This window comes from Oryx dammah, unplaced genomic scaffold (genome assembly GCF_014754425.2).
Source record: "Oryx dammah isolate SB20612 unplaced genomic scaffold, SCBI_Odam_1.1 HiC_scaffold_9, whole genome shotgun sequence".
Lineage (NCBI taxonomy): Eukaryota > Metazoa > Chordata > Mammalia > Artiodactyla > Bovidae > Oryx > Oryx dammah.
In genome coordinates this window covers 54,915,608-54,938,443 of record NW_024070193.1, presented here as the reverse complement: position 1 = coordinate 54,938,443, position 22,836 = coordinate 54,915,608, and the positions used below count along the sequence as shown (strand labels likewise).

Below are 22,836 nucleotides of genomic sequence, written 5' to 3'. Positions count from 1 at the left end.
ACTTCTTGGAAACAAAATGATTCCGCTGTGACCTAGCAGTTAGCCAAATACAGTCTTCTGACCATGGATGAGAGTTTTTATTAGGTAAACTCTAAAACAAGTGGCTGAAGGTCAGTAGGCTTGATGAGAAGTGGTATTTTAACTCCTATCAGCCAGTGGTTGGAATGGATTATATTGGTTCATATAATCAATGGTGCTCTAGAGCTGGTTTGTACTGGTTAGTGAGATCCAACTGTTAAATATAAGAGCATTTACAAGCCATGGCTGTTGGCAGCTTGAAATTTTCCACAAGAGGCAGTACTTATACCACGGAAATTGGCAGACATTACAAACTGTGGCTTTTCTTCCTCCTGAGATCCAGTTTATTAGTACACAATTGCACATGGGCACCAGCAAGTAGAATAAACTTCAGAATTCAGAAAATGTTTCCTCTTTCCTGGATAGCAGACCACACTTCATTTGAAAATAATAAAATCATGAAAATAAAGCACTTATGTTGCTAACTTAAAATAATTGTTATTCCCAGAGAAACTTTCTCCAAGTTGATAATTTCACATTTGTTTCAAGTCACATGCCTAAGAGGACTCTGCCTTGGCACGGGGGATGGGGGACGTGGATGGCTTGTATCCACTCCAGGAAAGGACTGCTGGATAACAAGAATGTGGGAAGTTAAGGCAAGAGAGCCATTGTGACTAACAGCATGACAGAAAAGGGACCATTTTTCAAATATTTAAATATAGGTCACAGAGCCTGCAGTGATGCTCACTGAAATGTTAATTCAACTCAATTCAACATGACAAACATTTACAAACAATAAGTGTTGTTGAATTGAATTGAAATGTTAACATTTATTCTCCTGTGATATTTCTCTGCAAAAATTAGGAGGTATCCTTAGACTATAAATTAAATTCCACCCTGAGATGAATGTTAACTTTGTAATAAATATGATCATCAAATATTTATATCTAGCTTTGTTTCAAGACACCTGCCATTGAATTACTTAGCGGCTTAGATAAAATAATGCAGAGTCTACCATACTTGTATAGTATGAGAAAAACACAAACAGGGCAATAGAACTTTCTGAACCTTTTAGTTCAATGGGCAACTATGAATATTTATGGTTGACAGTTTCATGTTTTCACCGCTGGGTAGTTATCTCCCAACTTCTAAAGACGACATCTGTCAGAAAGAACTAAAACCTTCTCGGGATTGTTGAAAAAGGAGCACTCTCTCCTTTAAACCTTGAAGATGAACCTGGGAGGCTACAGATCTGACCCTCTTGGGAACTACCTTCCTACAAGGGAGTAAACCCAATGTGAAGGAGAGCAGATCTGACTGATGAATGGAAATTAAGGCCTGGTGAACTTGCCTAAGCACTTAGAACAAGCCATTCCACGGTCATCACTACACTGACTTATAAGTTACACAAGCAAATAAATTAACTTTGTTTATAATACTTTGACAGTTTCTGTTGCTCACCACCAAGAGTCCAAATTTATTAAAATATTTATAGATTTTTCAAACTACTTTTTTAAACCCAAATCACAAGAAATGCTGACTTCTAACAGGCTTCTGAAAGTGCCAAGCCATCTCTTTTCCTGTCTTTATTTGCAAGCCCTTCGGCATATTAACCTTGCAGTTCTTCCTACCTCTTGATACTGACCTTGGCCATCTGATCTGCTTGGGCCTGGAATGCTAATGGGCATGAGGTGAATGCTATCAGGAGTTTAGAGCAGGCTTGCCGCCTTGGGCTTCCGTCACCACCATCACAAGAACAGGCTCTGGCTCAAGGAAGTTACAAGACAGGCCAGCAGCAGACCCAGGCCTCCCCCACCCCCACAGCCACCTGAGAACGACAGAAAGCCACTCCAGCCAACTTGCAGACCTCTCAGAATAAACAACTGTCAGTTTAAGATCCTGGATCTTCACTATTTCCAAGGCAGGAATACAGACGCAGACACAGAGAATGGACACATGCGGACACACTGGGAAAGGAGGCGGGGCGGGATGAATCTGGAGGCGACACTGATGTATATATACTGCTGCTGCTACTGCTGCTACTGCTGCAGAGTCTCTTCAGTCGTGTCCGACTCTGTGCGACCCCATAGACAGCAGCCCACCAGGCTCCCCCGTCCCTGGGATTCTCCAGGCAAGAACACTGGAGTGGGTTGCCATTTTCTTCTCCAATGCATGAAAGTGAAAAGTGAAAGTGAAGTTGCTCAGTCGTGTCCAACTCTTAGCGACCCCATGGACTGCAGCCTTCCAGGTTCCTCAGTCCATGGGATTTTCCAGGCAAGAGTACTGGAGTGGGGTGCCATTGCCTTCTCTGGTATATACACTATCGTATCTAAAATAGCTAGCTAGTGGGAAGCTGCTATCTAGCACAGGGAGCTCAGCTTGGTGCTGTGACGATCTAGAGGAAGGGGATGAGGAGAGGGGAGGGAGGTCCACGAGGGCTGGGATATAGGTATACATATGGCTCCAAAATCACTGCAGATGGTGACTGCAGCCATGAAGTTAAAAGACGCTTACTCCTTGGAAGGAAAGTTATGACCAACCTAGACAGCATATTCAAAAGCAGAGACATTACTTTGCCAACAAAGGTTCGTCTAGTCAAGGCTGTGGTTTTTCTAGTGGTCATGTATGGATGTGAGAGTTGGACTGTGAAGAAAGCTGAATGCTGAAGAATTGATGCTTTTGAACTGTGGTGTTGGAGAAGACTCTTGAGAGTCCCTTGGACTGCAAGGAGATCCAACCAGTCCATTCTAAAGGAGATCGGTCCTGGGTTTTCTTTGGAAGGACTGATGCTAAAGCTGAAACTCTAGTACTTTGGCCACCTCATGCGAAGAGTTGACTCATTGGAAAAGACTCTGATGCTGGGAGGGATTAGGGGCAGGAGGAGAAGGGGACGGCAGAGGATGAGATGGTTGGATGGCATCACTGACTTGATGGACGTGAGTTTGAGTGAACTCTGGGAGTTGGTGATGGACAGGGAGGCCTGGCGTGCTGCATGGGGTCGCAAAGAGTCGGACACGACTGAGCAACTCAACTGAACTGAATGGCTAGTTCACCTCACTGTGCAGAAGAAAGTAACATAACATTGTAAACCAATTATATTCCAATCAAGAAAAAAAGATCCTGGGTTTTCAGACAGTCCTCACTGGTACTCAGAGCACCCTTGTCCCACAGAGCGGCATGCAGAGCACCTACACTATTCCTCCTAAAGAAGAAGGAGGCTGATTAAGTCTCAGGGAGACCCTGCAGGCTTTTGCCAGTGAAATATGAACAGGGAGTAAAGAAGGAGAGGTTTTCCAAACCAGAGATCACAAACGTTGATGCTTCTAGTGATCAAGCAGGTAAGAAAATAATTTTTTAAAAACAATTAAAACATAGCATGTGGCATTTGCCAGGCACTGTCCTGGGTGTTTTACCAATATCTGTTCACTGAATCCTCCTAACAGTTATCTGAGTTCAAAGTTGCCATCTTCAGGACCCTGGGATGGAACAGTACAGGAAGTTTCAGCAGCTTGCCCCGGTCATGAAGATTGTCAAGCGTGGCCCTCGCTTTCTTTGGCTCTTGGCCTCTCTGAACCACAGTGAAACAGGCTTGACGAAACCCAGGGGGTGTGGGGGACACCGCTGTGTTCAGCGCTTCGTCACCCTGTGGGACTGAGAGAGCGCTCATCTTCTGAAGAAGCCAGGAATCTAGACTGTTTACAGTTTCCCTCTTTAAAACTGTTTGGAATGTTTAAATGCTCGATTTTTTTTAAAATTTATTTATTTATTTTTAATTTTTACTTTACAATTCTGTATTGGTTTTGGCATAGATTGACATGAATCCACCACAGGTGTACATGCGTTCCCAAACATGAACATGTAAATGCTCGATTTTTAAAACACAGTCGAGGTTAACCCCAAAGAGCTCAGGCTCGGTGAATCACAATTAGAGCCACACCTGGCCGTGGCCTGCCCTCCACCCACTGGTCTCAGCAGCAGAGCCCTCTCAGGTGACAAGCGCCCAGCACGCACATCTCAAGACCTTCTCTAGTGTCACTGCAAGTGGTTTCAAAAGCTTTGTCCTTATGCTAGAAAAAGACGAGCAACCAGGGAGCTGCCACATTCGCCTCTGCCTGTCTGTCCTTCCATCAGCCCCACATTCTCACAGGCCATATTTCGGGTCCTTGAACTTACTGGGATCTCTCCCGCATCCAGAGATTGGACCTGGGGCTCCCTCTGCCTGAACTCAGGCGTCTCTCCTTTCCTCACTGGGTCTTAGCTGCACGCCACTTCCTCCAGGCAGCCTCTGCCAGCACCCCTCATGACCATCCTAGGGAACACACCTGAGTGCTCCTGGAGCATTGTGTACCTCCCCTTACCCAAGCGTAGGTGCACCTGTATTCTATCTGCTCTGCCGCCTGGACGTCTCCCTCCCCAGGCTAGGATGCTGCAGAGCAGAGGGGAGAGCTGCTTTGTTCCCCACATCTAAAATAGAGGGTGCTGAGAAAATGGTCATGACATCAAAGAGGGGATCCATATATGAGAAAACATGTACAGATCTTACAAACATACTGTCAGTGAGTCTATTGGACACCCATGGACACACAGACACACACACACACAGCAAGTACCTAGATAAAGCAAGAGCGCGGTTAACTCTTTCTTCAAGGCCTGATGTGCCCAGGGCCTTCCAGGCCATCCAGAACTTGAATGCATCTGGTCTCCTGCTGCATTGGATGGACTTGTCACCCGTGTCATAGCTGACATCATAAAATTTATCCTGCTGGAAGAGGTAAGACGCGTTGGCCGAGTAGCATCTCTTAAGAAGGTCCTTTTGGGAAAAAAAAAAATAGAAAGACAGACAACTTGTGATATTGTCCATTTTTCAAATACATTTGATTTCAAAAATCACACTCCACCAACGAAACCTCGTATAATATTCTACTGCTTTGGGCCAAAGGCATTTGGTCTGGCTCTGTGACTGACCTGTCACACTAGGTATGTATTAACTTTGAGACATAGACAACTCCTTGTATTTTCAAAAAAAACCCAAATCTTCAGAGTTGAGGATGCTAAGTCCATCTTCACACTTGTATTGGTGAGTATTAAAAAACTTTAAACGACCATGTCATCATCTGTATGACATCAACATGGGCCAATTACTCCAGATTGGGAAAAAAAAAAATCTATCTGTAACTCACTCAAGTTTCCACATTAGAAAAATACCCAACACACTATATATACTTTATACAATTTCACAGGTGAAAAAAGTAGGCCTGGGGGACTTTCCTGGTGGTCTAGTGGCTAGGACTCCAGACTCCCAACGCAGGGGGCCTAGGTCTGATCCCTGGTCAGGGAACTAGATCCCGTATACTGCAACTAAGAATTGCATGTAACAAGGAAGATCAAGGATCCCGTGTGCCACAGCTGAGACCCAGTGCAGCCAAAGAAATAGAAATTAAACAAAAAAAACACGAGGCTTTAAAATCCCTTTTTTCAATTCATATCCATAATGAAAAGGCCAGAATCGACAGTTAGCCCAGAGATTTAAAAAAAAAAAATCTGAGGAAAGAGCAATGGAAGAGTAAAAAAAAAAAAAAAGAACCGACTAAATAGCACCTACAGTTCCCTAGGGTTTGGGGTTTGGTCTCACACTGGTTTCATCTGTAATCAAATTCAATTTACATTTATCGACTGGTTACTTCTCTCTACAATTTACGCTGAGTGACAATTTACCCTGTTTATTTCCATTCTACAGTCTTTACTTTTTGATCTCAAATTATTAGCGTTTAAGCCCTGTTTCCTTCAAGGCATGTGGGATCTAAAACCCCAGGATTCTGAACCCACCCCTCAGCCCCCACAACTCTCTGAGCATCTCCACTCCCAGGGAACGGCTATTAGAACCTCTGCTTCCCCAGCATAACAGACTATTCAATGTCCCTCAGCCACAAGATCATGCCCTGTCTATATCTTTGTTCACACTGTTTGCTCACCTTTAATATATTAATATATATTTCTCTGCTTTAATATATTTGGCACATTCGGAAGAATATATCCAGCATATTTATAAGCTGTCAAGTTTACTAACATTGAATGTGGCTTCCCTCTTTGGGTTCCATCTCAGGTTCTGCTTCCCTCCAAGCGTTTTCTCCCTGCCCCTCTTGCTAGACCCCTTTCCTCCTCTCCCCCTTGACTGTATTTGCTTTGGTTCTGAGTCACCCCTACTCGGCGAGCAGCCCTCTATACTCTCTCCTTGAGAACCAAGCAGCTTCTCGACGGCAGGAATCATTTCCTGTCCATGTCCACACCCACAGGGCTTAACACAGCACTGAGCACAAGACCCTCACTAAGCTGTTAGCAGAGGACACGGCTCCCCACACTCTGTCCCTCTGCCCCATCATCTTGACATATCATATGAACAGAATAAACAGAGGCCCAGGAACATCGTCCAGACTCTAACAATGCAGAACCACCAGCGCTGACAGGAAGCCCTGGAGAAACTCCCCAGAGTCACAGAGGTCCTAGAAAAAATGATCCCTCCTAAAGAGGGAACATGCATTTTATTTTTTCTTAGGGACTACGTATTCATCCAGTTAACAAACATTTAGAAATTTGCTTCTGATGAGTCGGGCACTGTACTTTACAGTGTGCATACCAAACAGAAAACGTTTTCTAATAGTACGGATTTGTAGTTTAGTGGGAGACTGACGTATAATTCAATGATTATTTTCAATATTTACTTCTAAGAATAGGCTTTCTTTTGTACACATTGTTATATTTAAAATAAAATGCTTTTCCATGAGAGAATGTGTTTATTCCGTGTACCCATCTGACTGATCAACAAGTATATAAAGAATAAAAAGAAAATTTCAAGGTATCATATTCCAAATGAAAGCACACATTTGCTGTTTCAATAACAATCTTGGCCTGTGTGGACACTAATTTGGGTATTATTTGCACCAGAAAGTATGATTCAAAACTATGCAAAACAATGTATACTGACTATAGTCAAGAGCTCCCAAGTCCCACTCATCCACTATCCAAAAGTAAACTGATCTTAAAATAACAAAGGAATGCTCATAAGCCTTCAGCCTGGCTCAGATAGGTAATATTGGCAGACACAGGAGAAGAGGAGATTGCTCCAATGTGATCATTAAGGTAGCAAAAGCACGTATTCTTTAATCTTTAGCTTAATTCTATCATCAATCTCTCAACTCTGATCATAGCTGCCACTGCCCCATCTCCCTACTCTCAGAGGTCAGGAAATTTGGGTATTGTTTCCATAGCAACTACAGCCCGACCATATATTATGACATTAAAAGGCCACTGCAGCTTAAGGACAAGCACACATGCGTGCATGCACACATGTGCGTGCGTGCGCACACACACACACACAGACACACACACACGCACACACACTTGTACTTGCATCATGAGTACAAATTTACTTCCATCGACCATGAAAGATGCAAAAAAATCCCCATAGCACATGAACACTGGACACATCCTGGGCAAGTTTCAGTGCCTGCTGCTAGTGATTGAAAGGGAGAGGAACCCATCCATCCTGGGAAGACAAATGGCATCACTGTAGGCAAATGGAGGAGCGGAGAGCCCAGAAAGTATGTCGCAAGATGAGTGATTACCCCGTAGTCACGACACTGCTGATCTCGCTGCACTGAAAAATCCTCCTGCTTGGGAAGGTCTCATGAACAACTAGAGGCTTGGGACTTCCTTTATTGAAAATAAATGAGAACTCTCCCCGCAAAGTCCCTGCTTTGCATTTCAGTTTCTGTCCTTGCACTAAAATGGATGAGATGTCTCTAGTTTTAAGACAGGCATCAACTAAGAGGATGTTCAGATCTCCAGAGAAAAACAGCACTTTAGAATAAGTGTGGTAAAAGTTAACGTTTTTGAAAACAATTAGTCACTGTTGTGCTATTAAAGAGAAGGACTGTGGTTTGTCTTGCTCATCTTTATATCCTTAGCCCTGGCAAGACAATAAATACTCGTTATCTAAATTTCAAAGACAAATATTCAATGAGAATGCCGATTGCTCCATATTGTGATAGCATCTCAAACAGTTCTCAGGAATTAGGAGCCAATGGGTTAGGACACATACAGTGACAAGCGAAAGAAATGAAATCAGCAGCTTAAGCAAAAAAGGAGAATTTTTATAGGCACGCATATTTTAAAATCCAGTCATATATATCAGGCACAGTTGGATCCGGGACTAAACTGGGAATCTATCTTTTCTCTCTTATTCTATTTTCTCATGTGTTGGCCTCACTCTTAGAACATGGGGAGGAAGCCTCGGAATGGGGGCTCCCAGTAGGACCTGTGAGCCCAGAAGGAGGCTCTGTGTGGAGAGCCAGGAGATCAGAGAGGAGGCGGCCTTGGCTGGTGATGCTACCCCTGTAGAGAGCGAGACCAGTGACCTTCCAGCCTCCAGCTCTGTCTGAAGCCAGTGGGCCAGCGAGCGTGGGACACACAGTTCCCAGCAGTCAGGCACCTTTCGGGGCAAAGCAGAGGAAAACTGGAGGATGAATTACACAGTAAAAGGAGAGGACAAATGACAAGCACACTGTAAGAGTCTAGAAACCACAACTCTCCTTTCCACCGAGCACATAACAGGCCTGAGTGGAGCTAACATTTGTGGAGTCCTCATTGCGTGCTAGGTACCATGTGTGGGTGAATTCGTAAATCTCATAACAGCTTGAAGAGGTTATTCCATTATGTTTTCAATGCCACTGCAGGTGTGTGAAAGCTGCAACCTGGCAAGGTTCAGCTAATGACATAAGATCATGCAGCTACTGAGTGGTACAGCTGGCTTTCAAACTGAGGCTGCTAGGATTCAGGATGCGAACTCTAACCCGTGACACTCTCCTCTGTCTACACTGGAGCTTAACTACATGTGGAGGAGAACGAAAAGAAAGAAAGTGAAGTCGCTCAGTCGTGTCCGACTCTTTGCGAGCCCATAGACTGCAGCCCACCAGGCTCCTCCATCCATGGGATTTTCCAGGCAAGAGTACTGGAGTGGGGTGCCATTTCCTCCTCCAGGGGATCTTCCCCATCCAGGGATCAAACCTGGGTCTCCCAGATTGTAGGCAGTCGCTTGACCATCCGAGCCACCAGGGAAGTTATGGGGAGGAGAGGACCCCATAAACATCCATGAAGAGCTTTTTGTTTATTTGTTTGTTTTAATTGGAGTATAGTTGCTTACAGTGTTGTGTTAGTTTTTGCTGCACAGCAGAGTGAATCAGCTGTATGTACACGTGTATCCTCTTGTCTTTGGATGTCCTTCCCATTTTGGTCACCACAGAGCGCTAAGTAGAGGGAAAGGGAAGGTACATCCTTTGTAACAGGATGTATCTGCCAGTAACACCATAGGAATAAACCAAGTTGATAGAATATATTAAAGCTATTATAAGACCTCTTAGAGCAACAGGAAGACTTATCCACGGTCTTCATTCTCCAAGCAGAAGTAAGCCTGACCTTGCTTAGCTATCATGATGACGGCTGTCTTAGATAATCTGGGTCTTTACAAGCCCCAGCGCAGTTAGAATGGAAGACACAACAAGTACAGTCCAGGGTGAGAGTGGGACTCACCAGGGGAACTGAGGGCCAGGAGCCATCAGCTTGTTAGGGGAAGCACACTGATTGAAACCGCCCACCCTGGCCAGGCACCGTAGTAACCATTTGCATGAGTTGTTTTGTGACAGGAGGTCCTGGTAAGGGAACTAATAAGCCTCCACCAACCAGAATAGTTCGGGAAAGGTCAAAAGGAAACACCACATGTCCGACCACCTCTCAGAATCCTTCTCTCTGGCATTCATCTTGGCTGAACAAGGCGTGCAGCACCAAGAAAGACTCTTGAGTCAGAATGATTAGCTAAAGACAACCCAGAAATTAATCCCATCACCATAAAACCAGACACTGCAAGCCATGGGACAGAGCAGTTCTCCTGGGTTTCCTTACCCTCCTGCTCTCCACCCGGGTGCCCTTTCCCAATAAAATCTCTTACTTTGTCAGCACGTGTGTCCCCTCGGACAATTCATTTCCGAGTGTTAGACAAGAGCCCAGTTTGGGGCCCTGGAAGGGCTCCTCCTTCCTGCAACAACCTGGCCAAGTGGAGCTGGTCTGGGGGTCTTCAGTTTCCTTAGGCAGAGGGGGGACAATGGATGTGCTGACTGACCACTGAAGGGTAGGCTGGGGAGGAGGGAAGAGAGCAAGCCGATGACAACAATGTCAGCGTCATTTTCCATGAAAGGAAGTAGATCAAACTGAATCATGGACAAGGTGGCTGTATTAGGCAGAGCCAAGAAGAGTCTGGAAAGAAAATAGAGGAGGAGAAAGAGAACAGAAAGAAGGAAGGGTAAGAAAATGCTCAAAGTTTATCTCTTTGGGGATTTCTTAAGTCTTTCCTTCTTTCTTTTATTCTCCTTTCTTTTCTTTCTGACTTTCAGATGCAAATGGAACATTCTACAAACCCTTAGGAAGGAGAGTCGGTCATCAGAATCAACTTGGAGCAATAAAAACCTTTGCCTTCAATCTTCCCTGTAGTCCTGTCTCTGTCCGTGAAACTTCCACCCGATTTCCTAGCCCCATGCAGTCACTGACGACGGTGGCTTGTGTGTTTCATATGCTGCTAAGCTATGTTGTAAGATCCACCCACTTACCGGCAATCTGCTTCAAGCGGTCACCAGCCAGACCTCCACTTCCGGGACCTGCACTCACCGTATGTCTGAGTCATGCCCCCCACACAGATGTGTCCGTCTGTCAGACAAACACCTCAGAGCAGGTGTCCCCTCATTCCTGAATTCTTTACACAGACACTTTTCATTTTCCATTAATCCCTCTTTGGGGGATTTATTTAATTCATTTTCTTCCTGCTGTAGTTTTTCTATTCTCAGTTACAGTAGAAAATTATTAAGTCACCTCATGTCACCTCCTTGGAGAAGGAAATGGCAGCCCACTCCAGTGTTCTTGCCTGGAGAACCCCAGGGACGGGGGAGCCTGGTGGGCTGCCGTCTAGGGGGTCGCACAGAGTCAGACACGCCTGAAGCGACTTAGCAGCAGCAGCATGTCACCTCCAGGTAGAGAAAATCTGTTTTTGATGCATGGCCATAGTTTCTCCCTCAACTCATCACCACATCTGAGTTCTTATCTGCCTTCTCCTCTGCCATCTGCGCAGCTGGGTCCGTCGCTGACCGCTTCACTTTCTGCGGAAGGCTTCCATCCTGTTCTGAGGCTTCAGCGACCAGTGAGGAGCTGTCTTCTGACAGGTTGATTCTGCGCGGTGTTCCATTCCCTTCGAGCATGTCCCTAGCTCTGGTATCACCTACACATCAGTCTCTGCCCGCATCTTCAGTTAATTCTCCCAGTTTTTCCTCCTCCCCTTCCCCTCATCACCTTTATATTCTAGGAGATGTTAGGGTTAGAAGTGTGCTGGTATTTACGGGCTCTGTGCTTCAAATTCTGAAGAGCTGGGGGATGGTTACCTGGCTCTCTGTTGCCACGTGGTGCTTTCCTGCCATTTCCTCATCTCCTTTCGTAAAGTTCACATCAGCCTCTGTTGTCTCAAAATACAGCTGCGCTGTTACCCCTCTTTGCAGGGGTAATCCTGCATCACCCCCTGCTTGATGGACGGCCTGATTCAAGCTGTTTCCAGAAAGTTTCTGGGTACTGTGAGATGGGCTTTTTCATAAAAATGTAATATCCTCTCCTTTTTCATTCAGTCCATGCATATAACACATTTAACCACACAGTGCTTTGTGAAGGGATTGATATATTCCTTGAGGAAACATCATTTCATCCATGAGGATCCAACTTCCGTGATACATACTTGCTTTGTCTTCCTCTTTGGGGCAGAGATTATTTTTTCCCCATAATTCCAAAGCTGCTTTTGAACAGTTGAGTTCCAACTCTCCTTCCTTTAATGCATTTGACATAGTTTTCAAAATTATCACTTTTCCACTGTACTTCTCTAAGTTATGAAACAGATCCTACAACTCTGTGCCCCAGTTCAAGGTGGAAGGGGAAGAAAGCACACACCACCCCCATATTTTCTTCTGAAATGTAAATCTTCCTTAAATACCCCTGAACTAAGGGTTAGACTCAGCAGATTCTGAAATGAGGAGGCTGAGCTAAAAGACATTTTTAAGAAATGCAAACTTAATACTTTAAAGCAGTGGTGGTGCCCATGGGGAGCGGAAAGTCAGGCTCAGTGTCTCAAAGAACGTGTGACGGCTTCTATAAATAGACAAGAACATTTGATAGTGCGGAGTTCACTTGGCAATACCTCCGCATGCCCCACACACATTTAAAAATAGTTCAACACGGCCTCTCAGGACAGATGGAAATTTTCTGATCTTCCCCGGGCAGCTATCAACATACCTTCTCTGTTAAAGATAATCTAAAACACTGTTTTTCAATCTCTGACTATAACCCACCATAAGAAATTATTTTTAAATACTGACAGCATCCACTCTAAACTACAAGAAATGGAAACAAAAGTTTTCTGATAGAGTGGCCATCATTTCTACATGAAATGCATACTGACATTTTCTATTCCATTTTATTGCCACTGTTCATTAAAAAGGAAAATAAAACTCTGACATGACTTATAATTGACCATATAACCAAGATTAATTAGTATGGTGGTTCTTAATCCAAGTTAACATTAGAATTATCTGATGAGATTTCTTTTTAAAAAAAAAAAATAGCAATTCAGGGCCCTTTATTCCAGACCAAAAAATCAGAATCTTTGATGTGGGGTAATTTTTTTTTAAGTTCCTCAGGTAACCCCACTGTGCAGCCAGGACTGCAAACCACTGCTCTAAGGGATCTTGACCTTCTGTTGAAAAATTCTGATCTAGAAATTTCAGTAGGCAATACATTTATGTTGAATCCAGCAAACTCTCAAGTGCTGAGTTTTCACCAGAGCACATAAACCAGAGTGATTATCTGCCTTCTTTTTGTGCTGTGAAGGCCAATCATCAAAGCTTTATTTGTGTGTGAGGACAAGTAAAGAGTGGTTTTCATCCATGCACCTAAATAAAGAACATTATGGGGTCAATATGAATAATGCTGGACTCTTTCCTGGTGGGGAAAATGCTCTGAGCCATGAAAAATATGACCAAGGATTTGGCGTGGATGTGATGTGCAAAATAAATAAATAAATAAGTAACCTTAATCTATTACCAGAGATCAAATTGGCAACATCCACTGGATCATAGAAAAAGCAAGAGAGTTCCAGAAAAACATCTAATTCTGCTTTATTGACTATGCCAAAGCCTTTGACTGTGTGGATCACAACAACTGTGGAAAATTCTTAAAGAGATGGGAATGCCAGACCACCTCACCTGTCTCCTGAGAAATCTGTATGCAGGTCAGGAAGCAACAGTTAGAACTGGACATGGAACAACAAACTGGTTCCAAATCAGGGAAAGGAATACATCAAGGCTATATATTATCACCCTGATTATTTAACTTCTATGCAGAGATCTCTTCAAGAAAATTAGAGATACCAAGGGAACATTTCATGCAAAGATGGGCTTGATAAAGGACAGAAATGGTCTGGACCTAACAGAAGCAGAAGATATTAAGAAGAGGTGGCAAGAACACACAGAAGAACTGTACCAAAAAGATGTTCACGACCCAGATAATCATGATGGTGTGATCACTAATCTAGAGCCAGACATCCTGGAATGTGAAGTCAAGTGGGCCTTAGAAAGCATCACTACGAACAAAGCTAGTGGAGGTGATGGAATTCCAGTTGAGCTGTTTCAAATCCTGAAAGATGATGCTGTGAAAGTGCTGCACTCAATATGCCACCAAATTTGGAAAACTCAGCAGTGGCCACAGGACTGGAAAAGGTCAGTTTTCATTCCAATCCCAAAGAAAGGAAATGCAAAAGAATGCTCAAACTACCGTACAATTGCACTCATCTCACACGCTAGTAAAGTGATGCTCAAAATTCTCCAAGCCAGGCTTCAGCCATACGTGAACTATGAACTTCCAGATGTTCAAGCTGGTTTTAGAAAAGGCAGAGGAACCAGAGATCAAATTGCTAACATGTGCTGGATCATGGAAAAAGCAAGAGAATTCCAGAAAAACATCTATTTCTGCTTTATTGACTATGCCAAAGCCTTTGACTGTGTGGATCACAATAAACTGTGGAAAATTCTGAAAGAGATGGGAATACCAGACCACCTGACCTGCCTCTTGAGAAATCTGTATGCAGGTCAGGAAGCAACAGTTAGAACTGGACATGGAACAACAGACTGGTTCCAAATAGGAAAAGGAGTACGTCAAGGCTGTATATTGTCACCCTGCTTCTTTAACTTCTATGCAGAGTACACCATGAGAAACTCTGGACTGGAAGAAACACAAGCTGGAATCAAGATTGCTGGGAGAAATATCAATAACCTCAGATATGCAGATGATACCACCCTTATGGCAGAAAGTGAAGAGGAACTAAAGAGCTTCTTGATGAAAGTGAAAGTGGAGCGTGAAAAAGTTGGCCTAAAGCTCAACATTCAGAAAATGAAGATCATGGCATCTGGTCCCATCACTTCATGGGAAATAGATGGGGAAACAGTGGAAACAGTGTCAAACTTTATTTTTTTGGGCTCCAAAATCACTGCAGATGGTGATTGCAGCCATGAAATTAAAAAGACACTTACTCCTTAAAAAGATGCTTACTCCTACTAAAGAGCCTCTTGAGGAAAGTGAAAGAGGAGAGTGAAAACATTGGCTTAAAGCTCAACATTCAGAAACCTAAGATGATGGCATTCAGCATCACTTCATGGCAAATAGATGGGACACAGTGGCAACAGTGGCTGACTTTATTTGGGGGGCCTCCAAAATCACTGCAGATGGTGATTGCAGCTATGAAATTAAAAGATGCTTGCTTCTTGGAAGAAAAGTTATGACCAACTTAGATAGCATATTAAAAAACAGAAACATTACTTAGCTGACAAGTTCTGTCTAGTCAAAGCTACGAGTTTTCCAGTGGTCATGAATGGATATAAGAGTTGGACCATAAAGAAAGCTGAGCACCGAAGAATCGATGCTTTTGAACTGCATTGTTGGAGAAGACTCTGGAAAGTCCTTTGGACAGCAAGGAGATCCAACCAGTCCATCCTAAAGGAAATCAGTCCTGAATATACATTGGAAGGACTGATGCTGAAGCTGAAACTCAAAAACTTTGGCCACATGCTGTGAAGAACTGACTCATTGGAAAAGACCTTGATGTTGGGAAAGCTTAAAGATGGGAGAAAAAGGGGACAATAGAAGATGAGATGGTTGGATGGCATTACCGACTGGATGGACATGAGTTTGAGTGAACTCCGGGAGTTGGTGATGGACAGGGAAGCCTGGCGTGTTGCAGCCCATGGGGTCACAAAGAGTCAGACACGACTGAGCGACTGAACTGACTGAACTAATCTATTACATTTTTTGATTTGCTAGGTGTTTGTGATTGGGACAAAGACTCATTTGTTTTTGGAAGCTTAATCATATCCACGTGGATATGAGTAAACCTCATTCATTCAAGCCAGTGGGAGGAAATGAGAGCTTGCATTAGTTCCATCTCTGACTTTCTAGATTCTATCTGCTATAGCCAACCTTCTTTGTTGCAAAAGGGATTTAAGGAAGCTCACAAAAGTACAGCATGATGAATTAGAAGAGCAAAGGAGGAAGGGGGGGCAAGAGAGCAGGGCAGGTAGGAGAGAGGAGGGAGGTGAGACAGTGGGGTGGGAGGGGAAGGGGGGGAAGCCGATGTGGAAACACGATGAAACGTGAAGTGACGTCTGTGCCCAAAGGAGGATGAAAGGGGACAGGCTATTTGCCATATTCTTGGCACACCTGGTCCCACAGACACAGCCAAAGCATCCAGGCAACTAAGTGCTGAGTCTTTACTGTGAACTGTCAACCACATCACGCTGCCCCATCACCTCACTGCTCGTGCATCTGTAATTGGAAGATGATGACACCCTGCTGCATCCCACCTCTTGGGGACGGGTATTCATGGCACAGTGTTGAAATGAATGTCTGGAAGAAAACATTTATTAATTCACAACATATTCCTTTAGTCTAGATGGTTAGTTCATTCTCTCCAAGATGGGTGGACAGACATAAATGGAAATGAGGTCTTTCAAACTGGACAAAATAGAAACTGAAAGTGTGCTGCTTTGGACGGAGGCCAGGAGAACCATTCCGCATCAGAATGCAACATGGAACAAAACCAGACTATGTCTCCAGCTTATCATGATGCTGTTCACAGGGGCAGGTCCAGCAGCAAGGCTGCCAGCCTTCACTTCTGAGGCCTGAGCGTCGTTAAGAGGCCTGGCCTCTAGGCCTAGAGCACGGGTGAGAGATCGATTTTGTACAGGGAACGCGACCCAGGAGGGCCATTTCTGAAACACTGCTCCCTGCTCGTCTTCGTACAAACCCCATGAGAGGGTTGGTAGATATTACCATAACCATGGGCAATCCTACAGAAAACTAGCCTAAGTAACGGTTTAAAATGAGCCAGGAAGCACTTGGTAAAAATCTCTGAATAGATCCTAGAATTTGGGGAACAAAAGTATATTTTCCCAGACTCATGGTAAAATATAGAGATGTGCTAAAAAGGCAAAGAATGTTCCCACTGTCCACATGGACAGTTGCCCGCATGGAAGAACCTGTGCCCTCAGTGGCATGGGGTGCCCACCACATGGCTGGCAGTGTGCCGTGCACTTCTGCACCTTCTCTCTTTCAAGGTCACAGTATTTCTTCAAAATGGGAAATGTCTCCATTTAACAGATAAAATAGTGAAAGATCAGAGAAGTTAAGTGACTTGTCAAAGTCACATAGTGAAGGACAGAGGGAGAATTTGAACACAAGTCTTGCCAGGCATCAAGGGCCCTACATGGATGTACCCCCTGATAAACTGTATTTAATGCCAGAGTTTCCTAGTCAAACTGTGGTCCCAGAGCATGGGGGAGACAATGCTCTCTCCTCTGGGGGTTCTAAATCAGGGATGGGCAAACAATTTCTGCAAATGGCCAGATAGAAATATTTTCAGCTTCATACAATATTTGAGAGGCTTCCCAGGTGGCACCAGTGGTTAAGAACCCACATGCCAATACGGGGGATGCAAGAGATGTTGGTTCAATTCCTGGGTCAGGAAGATCCCCTGGAGGAGAAAATGGCAACCCATTCCAGTATTCTTACCTAGAGCCTCCATGGTCAGAGGGGCCTGGCGGGCTACAGTCCATGGGGTCATAAAGAGTCGGACACGACTGAAGTAACTGAGCATACATAAGCCATGTACTTGCTGTCACAGCTACTTAGCTCTGGGACGACAGCCTGAGAGTAGCCTTATGTGACATGTAAATGACCAGACCACACTGGACTGTTCTGGGCTGTTCAGAACATAAATCTGAGAATAACTGCAGTGAAGATGTCACCCTGATTCCTAGCCTGTATCCTTGAGCCCTCAAGCCCCCTCTGTTCAGAACCCTTTAGGAAGGTCCTGTAGGCTGCCCAGTCCTGTGCCCAGAACCACAGGAACTTCAAATGAACCACAGCTATATTTTCCTTCTTTCAGTCTCTCAAAATCCATGAACTGGTACAATGATAAAGGATAGCATGTCTTTACTTTTTTCTATTTGGGGGGCGGGGTACGCTGCAGAGCATGTGGGATCTTAGTTCCCCAACCAGGGATCGAATCCATGTCCCCTACGTTGGAAGCATGGAGTCTTAATCACTGGATCACCCGGAAAGTCTCCAGTATTCCTTTTCTACGATTTCTGCAGCCTGGCACTGAGGAATGACATTTTTTTGGTCCTAAATAATTATGAAAAATGCTCTGAATGGAAGTGACGCCCTGCCTCAAGAATGCCTAAAGCAAGGGTGGCTTTGGGGGACATCCCCAGGTGGGGACCGTTAATCTCCACCGGTTCCCACAACTTCACTGGGAAACTCCATAGCCAATATCAGACTCGACGGTACACTGAAGATTGTCGGCTTCATAAAGTTTACCTCAGCACTCATCACCAGTGAATCCATCCCCAGTCACAACCTTTTTAAATTAAGGAGACACATAAAGAACTTCACTCCCCTGGAGATTTTCCTCCTGGCTTTCAACTGAAGCCTTTAAGTGAAGGGCAGCCTATAGCTCTCATGATGGGAAAATACAATCTGTTAAAGTGACTAACCTTCTAATGCTTGCCGCTGCTACCTTGCTGGTAGAAAACAATCTTTTTCCTATTATATATAAATTCCTGATTCTCAGTAGCTCTGAAAAAAAAAGCTATGTATTTCATTGCATTTCACTGCATCTCTGGCAAGTTGGATATTGAAATGGCACAAAGATGCTGACAATCCTCTAAATGAATGCATTGGTATTTCCGTGACTGGTGACTGGGTGTCAAGGGTTTAATCCACACTATGGTGCTGTCTAAAACTGGTAATAAAACAGAGGAATAATACACCAAGATAAGATCCAAAGGACATATAATAGTGACATGTGCTGCTCCGTGACAAGGGCATAATGAAACTTACTGTGGGAGAGACTTGCTTTATAAAAAAGAAGCCGTGAACTTCTTTCTGACAACTGCTGTGAGCTAGAAATGGGCAAGATGCAATCCATCTTCCCTGTTCCATTTCTGTTTCTGGACCAGGTTTAAAACTCAGCAATCCATTAGTAAGTTGTCACAGCAAGAGATGGAAGATGTTTATAGCTCACAATCCAGGCTCTCTGCCCAGTTGCCAGCGACCCCTTACTCTCCCTCTCTCCCACAGGGATGGTACGGTATCACTTCCCCCAGCCCATCCCCCTAGTCCCAGCTGACTGGACTCGAGGAGGAGAAGACAAGCTATTTGGAACAAATACTGTGAAATCCTAATTTAACTTGTACTGGTCTCTTGGGTAAAGATGTAAACATCATACTGTGAAGTGCCAGCTTTTACCTGTCACATGAACCAAAAAACAAAATTGTTACGAATTTCAAAATGATATCACTTTGGATAGGCAAAAATGAAACCCCTTTTCTTTTGCTGAAAACATTTCTGATTTGGAGCTATGTTTCTTTCTAATGCAAAATATTTAATCGGGTCATTTCCAGAAAAACTCAAAACTCAAATTGAGTGATCTCTTGGACCATACAGACATAAAATATGGGTGACTGAGATTCTTCCTCTGAGTTTTCTTTCTTTTCCTCTTAGTTTGATATCATTGGGGCATTCACAGATGCCACTGAGGAGGGTTGCCAGATAAAATACAAAACCATCTATCGAATTTGAATTATGTATGTTTCATATAAACTTATAAAACTCAAAAATTTTAGTAAAGATATTATCCATGCAATATTTAGTATATAGTTTTACTAAAATATTATATGGGACTTCCCTGGTAGCCCAGTGGTTAAGAATGTGCCTTGCAATGCAGGGGACATAGGGCCAATCCCTGATCGGGGAACTAAGACCCCAAATGCCGGGAAGCAACTAAGCGCGCCTGCCACGACTGGAGGCGCCGCGTGACACAGTGAAGATCCATGCGCCGCAAACAAGACCCAGTGCAGCCAAACAAGTAAGTAAAATATTATATGTCATTTGTCTGAAATTCACATTTCACTGAGCATCTTATGTTTTCAATTGCTAAGTCTGGTGACTGAAGGCAGGGAAGGGACATCTGTTTCCGCAGTGTGGTCGCTGCTCTTTGTACTGAGGCCTTGCCCCATCTCTAGCTCCTCCCAGATGGTCTTTTCGGTTTACGTCTGAAGACCTCACATGGCCTCTGGCTGTCAGCTCACAGGAGTCGGGCTCCCTGCTTCTTGCCCTATTTCCAGGCTCCCTGGTGTCCCTGGTCCATTTTCAGTCCCTTTTGGTTGATCTCCTGACCAGCCTCTCTGAAGCCTACAGGAGAACTCAGGGCTATCTCAGGCACCCTCATGCCTCAATACACTCCCTTCTCATCTCTGCTTAATTTTTATTTTCCAGATTGACAAGAAAGGCAGGGGAGGAGGGAGCCGTCACAACTCTCTGAGCCTCACCCAGCTGAATCAAGAGAGGAAAGAACCCACAGAATCTACTTATGGGGAAGTTCTGTTTTTTTCTGGAACGCCCCTGGCTTTGCTTATCTATATTTAATGCTTGGTTCCCCTTCAAACACTCTTCCTTCATCCCTCCCCAAACCTGAGGACTGTTTGTCTCCTTGGGAAAGAAAATGCAAACTAAAAGTGGATTCTGGATAAGATACCCTTCCAACTTTTGAGTTTAAAAGGTAAAAATTCATCACTCTTGATCTCTGCTTTCATTTTGATTATCCGACTACAATAAAACAAAGCAGAATTTCATAACATGTCTTTAGCACTTGGGAAGTTAAAATTACTTTTATAAATCACCCTTGGCTCGAAGAGTAAATCAACACTATTATTAAAGATTAATTGGAAAATAACTTAAATGAGAATACTCCAAAACAAAACGAGGAGCTGAGCCAAAACTGTCCTCAACTGTAAAATAACATTTTTTACAGAACAAAAACATGAAGAAGCAGGAGTAAATGAATAACAATTAAATAAACTTAATAAAGATGTGAACTGAAAAAAATCAATGCAAGAAGTGATTCTTATGGAGAAAAGATAAGTTAAGCAAATTAGATCAGAAAATATTTTAAAAATTAAGACTTCAGGCAAGGATATAAGGTGGAAATTAGATGAAAATGATGAGATGATATAGATTCTATACAATCTCAATAAAATTTATTAAATATTTGAGAATATTCTTGAAATTGATCAAGCAGAGCAGAAAGTTCTTAATAGCTGAATAAATGTGACAATATAAACAAAGAATTATCTCCCCCTAAATTTCTGAACAAGAGTTTTATGACTGACTTTTCTGACCATTTCTTAAAACTGACGGTCTCTATGGTCTTGTAATTATTCTAAAACAAATACTACAGTTGAAAGGTGACAGTCAAAATATAATCCAACCAAGATAACAGGTGCACACACACAGACACAGAAGAGACTAATCATATGTATAAGTGAAAGTGGAAGTATTAGTTGCTCAATCATGTCAGACTCTTTCTGACCCCATGGACTGTAGCCTCTGTCCATGGAATTCTCCAGGCAAGAATACTAGAGTGGATAGCCATTCCCTTCTCCAGGGATCAAACCCAGGTGTCCTGCATTGCAGGCAGATTCTTTACTGTCTGAGCCATTAGGGAAACCCAATTGTATGTCCATGGGCCAAAATCTAAGTATACAAACCCATTAACATATTAAAGCAATTTACTGCAACAAAGTGAGGTTAATTAGTAATGTAGAAAATCAATAAACACACACCTAACTTTGTTCACAATTAAAAGGACAGAACTACCCTTTGCTATTAGTCACTCAGTCATGTCAGACTCTTCGCAACCCTATTGGCTGTAGCCCACCAGTATCCTCTGTCCATGAGATTCTCCAGGTGAGAATACTGGAGTGGGTAGCATTTCCTTCTCCAGGGGATCTTCCCAACCCAGGGATCGAACCCAGGTCTCCTGCACTGCAGGCGGATTCTTTACCACCTGCAATGCAGGAGATTCTTTAAAGCCACCAGGGAAGACCCAGAACTACCTTATTAGATATTAAAAAGGGCTATAGTAAAAGTCAGTGACTTTCCCATCCCTTAAGTCATTCCTTAAGTGGATTTATAAAGAATATATATTTTAAGGCAATTTTAATAAAATCACAAAGAAGAAAAAAATGCCTTCTATTTACTATTACTACTGAACATATTTTTGAGGATTCTATCATAATTGCAACTTATACCAAGCAAACAAAATAAATTAGAATATTAGAAAGAAAGCAAGTCATATACTGATATTATATATTCAGAAAATGCAAGGAAACTCTCAGAACTAATACAAAATCTGGTAAGATAATTGTGGTCATCATTTAACAAATGAGTAAATTTAAATCAAGATTTTATAAGCCCAAGTGCCTCTGTTTTTTTGATCATGATGGTGGTAGGGATGGGTAAAGAAAGGAGATGCAAAATATAGACTCTATAGATTCTATATTTTTATAGAAGCAAAATATATATCAATATAGATAAAATAATACATAAATATTCATCTATCAATAAAAATTTAAATGATCTAAGTTGGTGGGTTACAAATATTATGCCTGACACAATGCTATTTTGATCATTGCTTTAAAAATGGAAAGAAAATACCATTTTAAAAGTTACCTCTGTTGCAATTAAATTTTCTAAACCAGCTTCTTCAGGAGGGTTTCACTTGATCTACATTTATAAAACAACTGCTTTTTACTCCGTTACATAAATAAAAATATTATCTTTTATATATTTTAATTATTTGCTTAAAATCTGTCTCTCCTACTATTCCTTGAGCTCACTTAGGGCACAGAGCATGTCTCACTTGGCAACACATAAACAGGCTATGCATACTTGCAGGCTGTGAGAAGGCAAGTAAAGCAAGGAACGCTCATCCCCACTGGCAGCACTGAAGTGCAGCTGACTATTAAAAGCCAAAGCCTGACATATCAATTCTAGTAATAAAAGACTAGATGAACTTGAAATGTTCCTACTGAAAATAACAAAAAGGTTGGAAAAATATAAAAACTGCATCTAATAAAAGTACTGCAGATATCCACAAGCAGAAATAAACTTTTATTTCTTTAAGATGTACAGGAGAGGCAGAAGTGGGGCTCTGAGGGGAGCCAGAGGTGCCTGCATCGCAGGGACATGCTCAGATCCAGGAGGGCGGCTGCAACAGGAGCAGAACGGGGAGGGGGGAGAGGAGGGAAAGGGAGAGCGAAGGGAGGGGAAGGGGATGGGGAGAGGAGG

General features: G+C 43.1%; 1 protein-coding gene across 4 annotated transcripts in view; it reads right to left on the bottom strand.

The window, feature by feature from the left end:
• GADL1 (glutamate decarboxylase like 1) overlaps positions 1–22,836 on the bottom strand; it is a 190,594-nt gene that overhangs the window by 87,553 nt on the left and 80,205 nt on the right. For all 4 annotated transcript variants that reach the window (XM_040246326.1, XM_040246327.1, XM_040246329.1 and 1 more), the window contains exon 12: positions 4,629–4,828. In XM_040246326.1, coding sequence (XP_040102260.1) covers positions 4,629–4,828 — 200 coding nt within the window. The remainder of the gene's footprint in view (positions 1–4,628; positions 4,829–22,836) is intronic.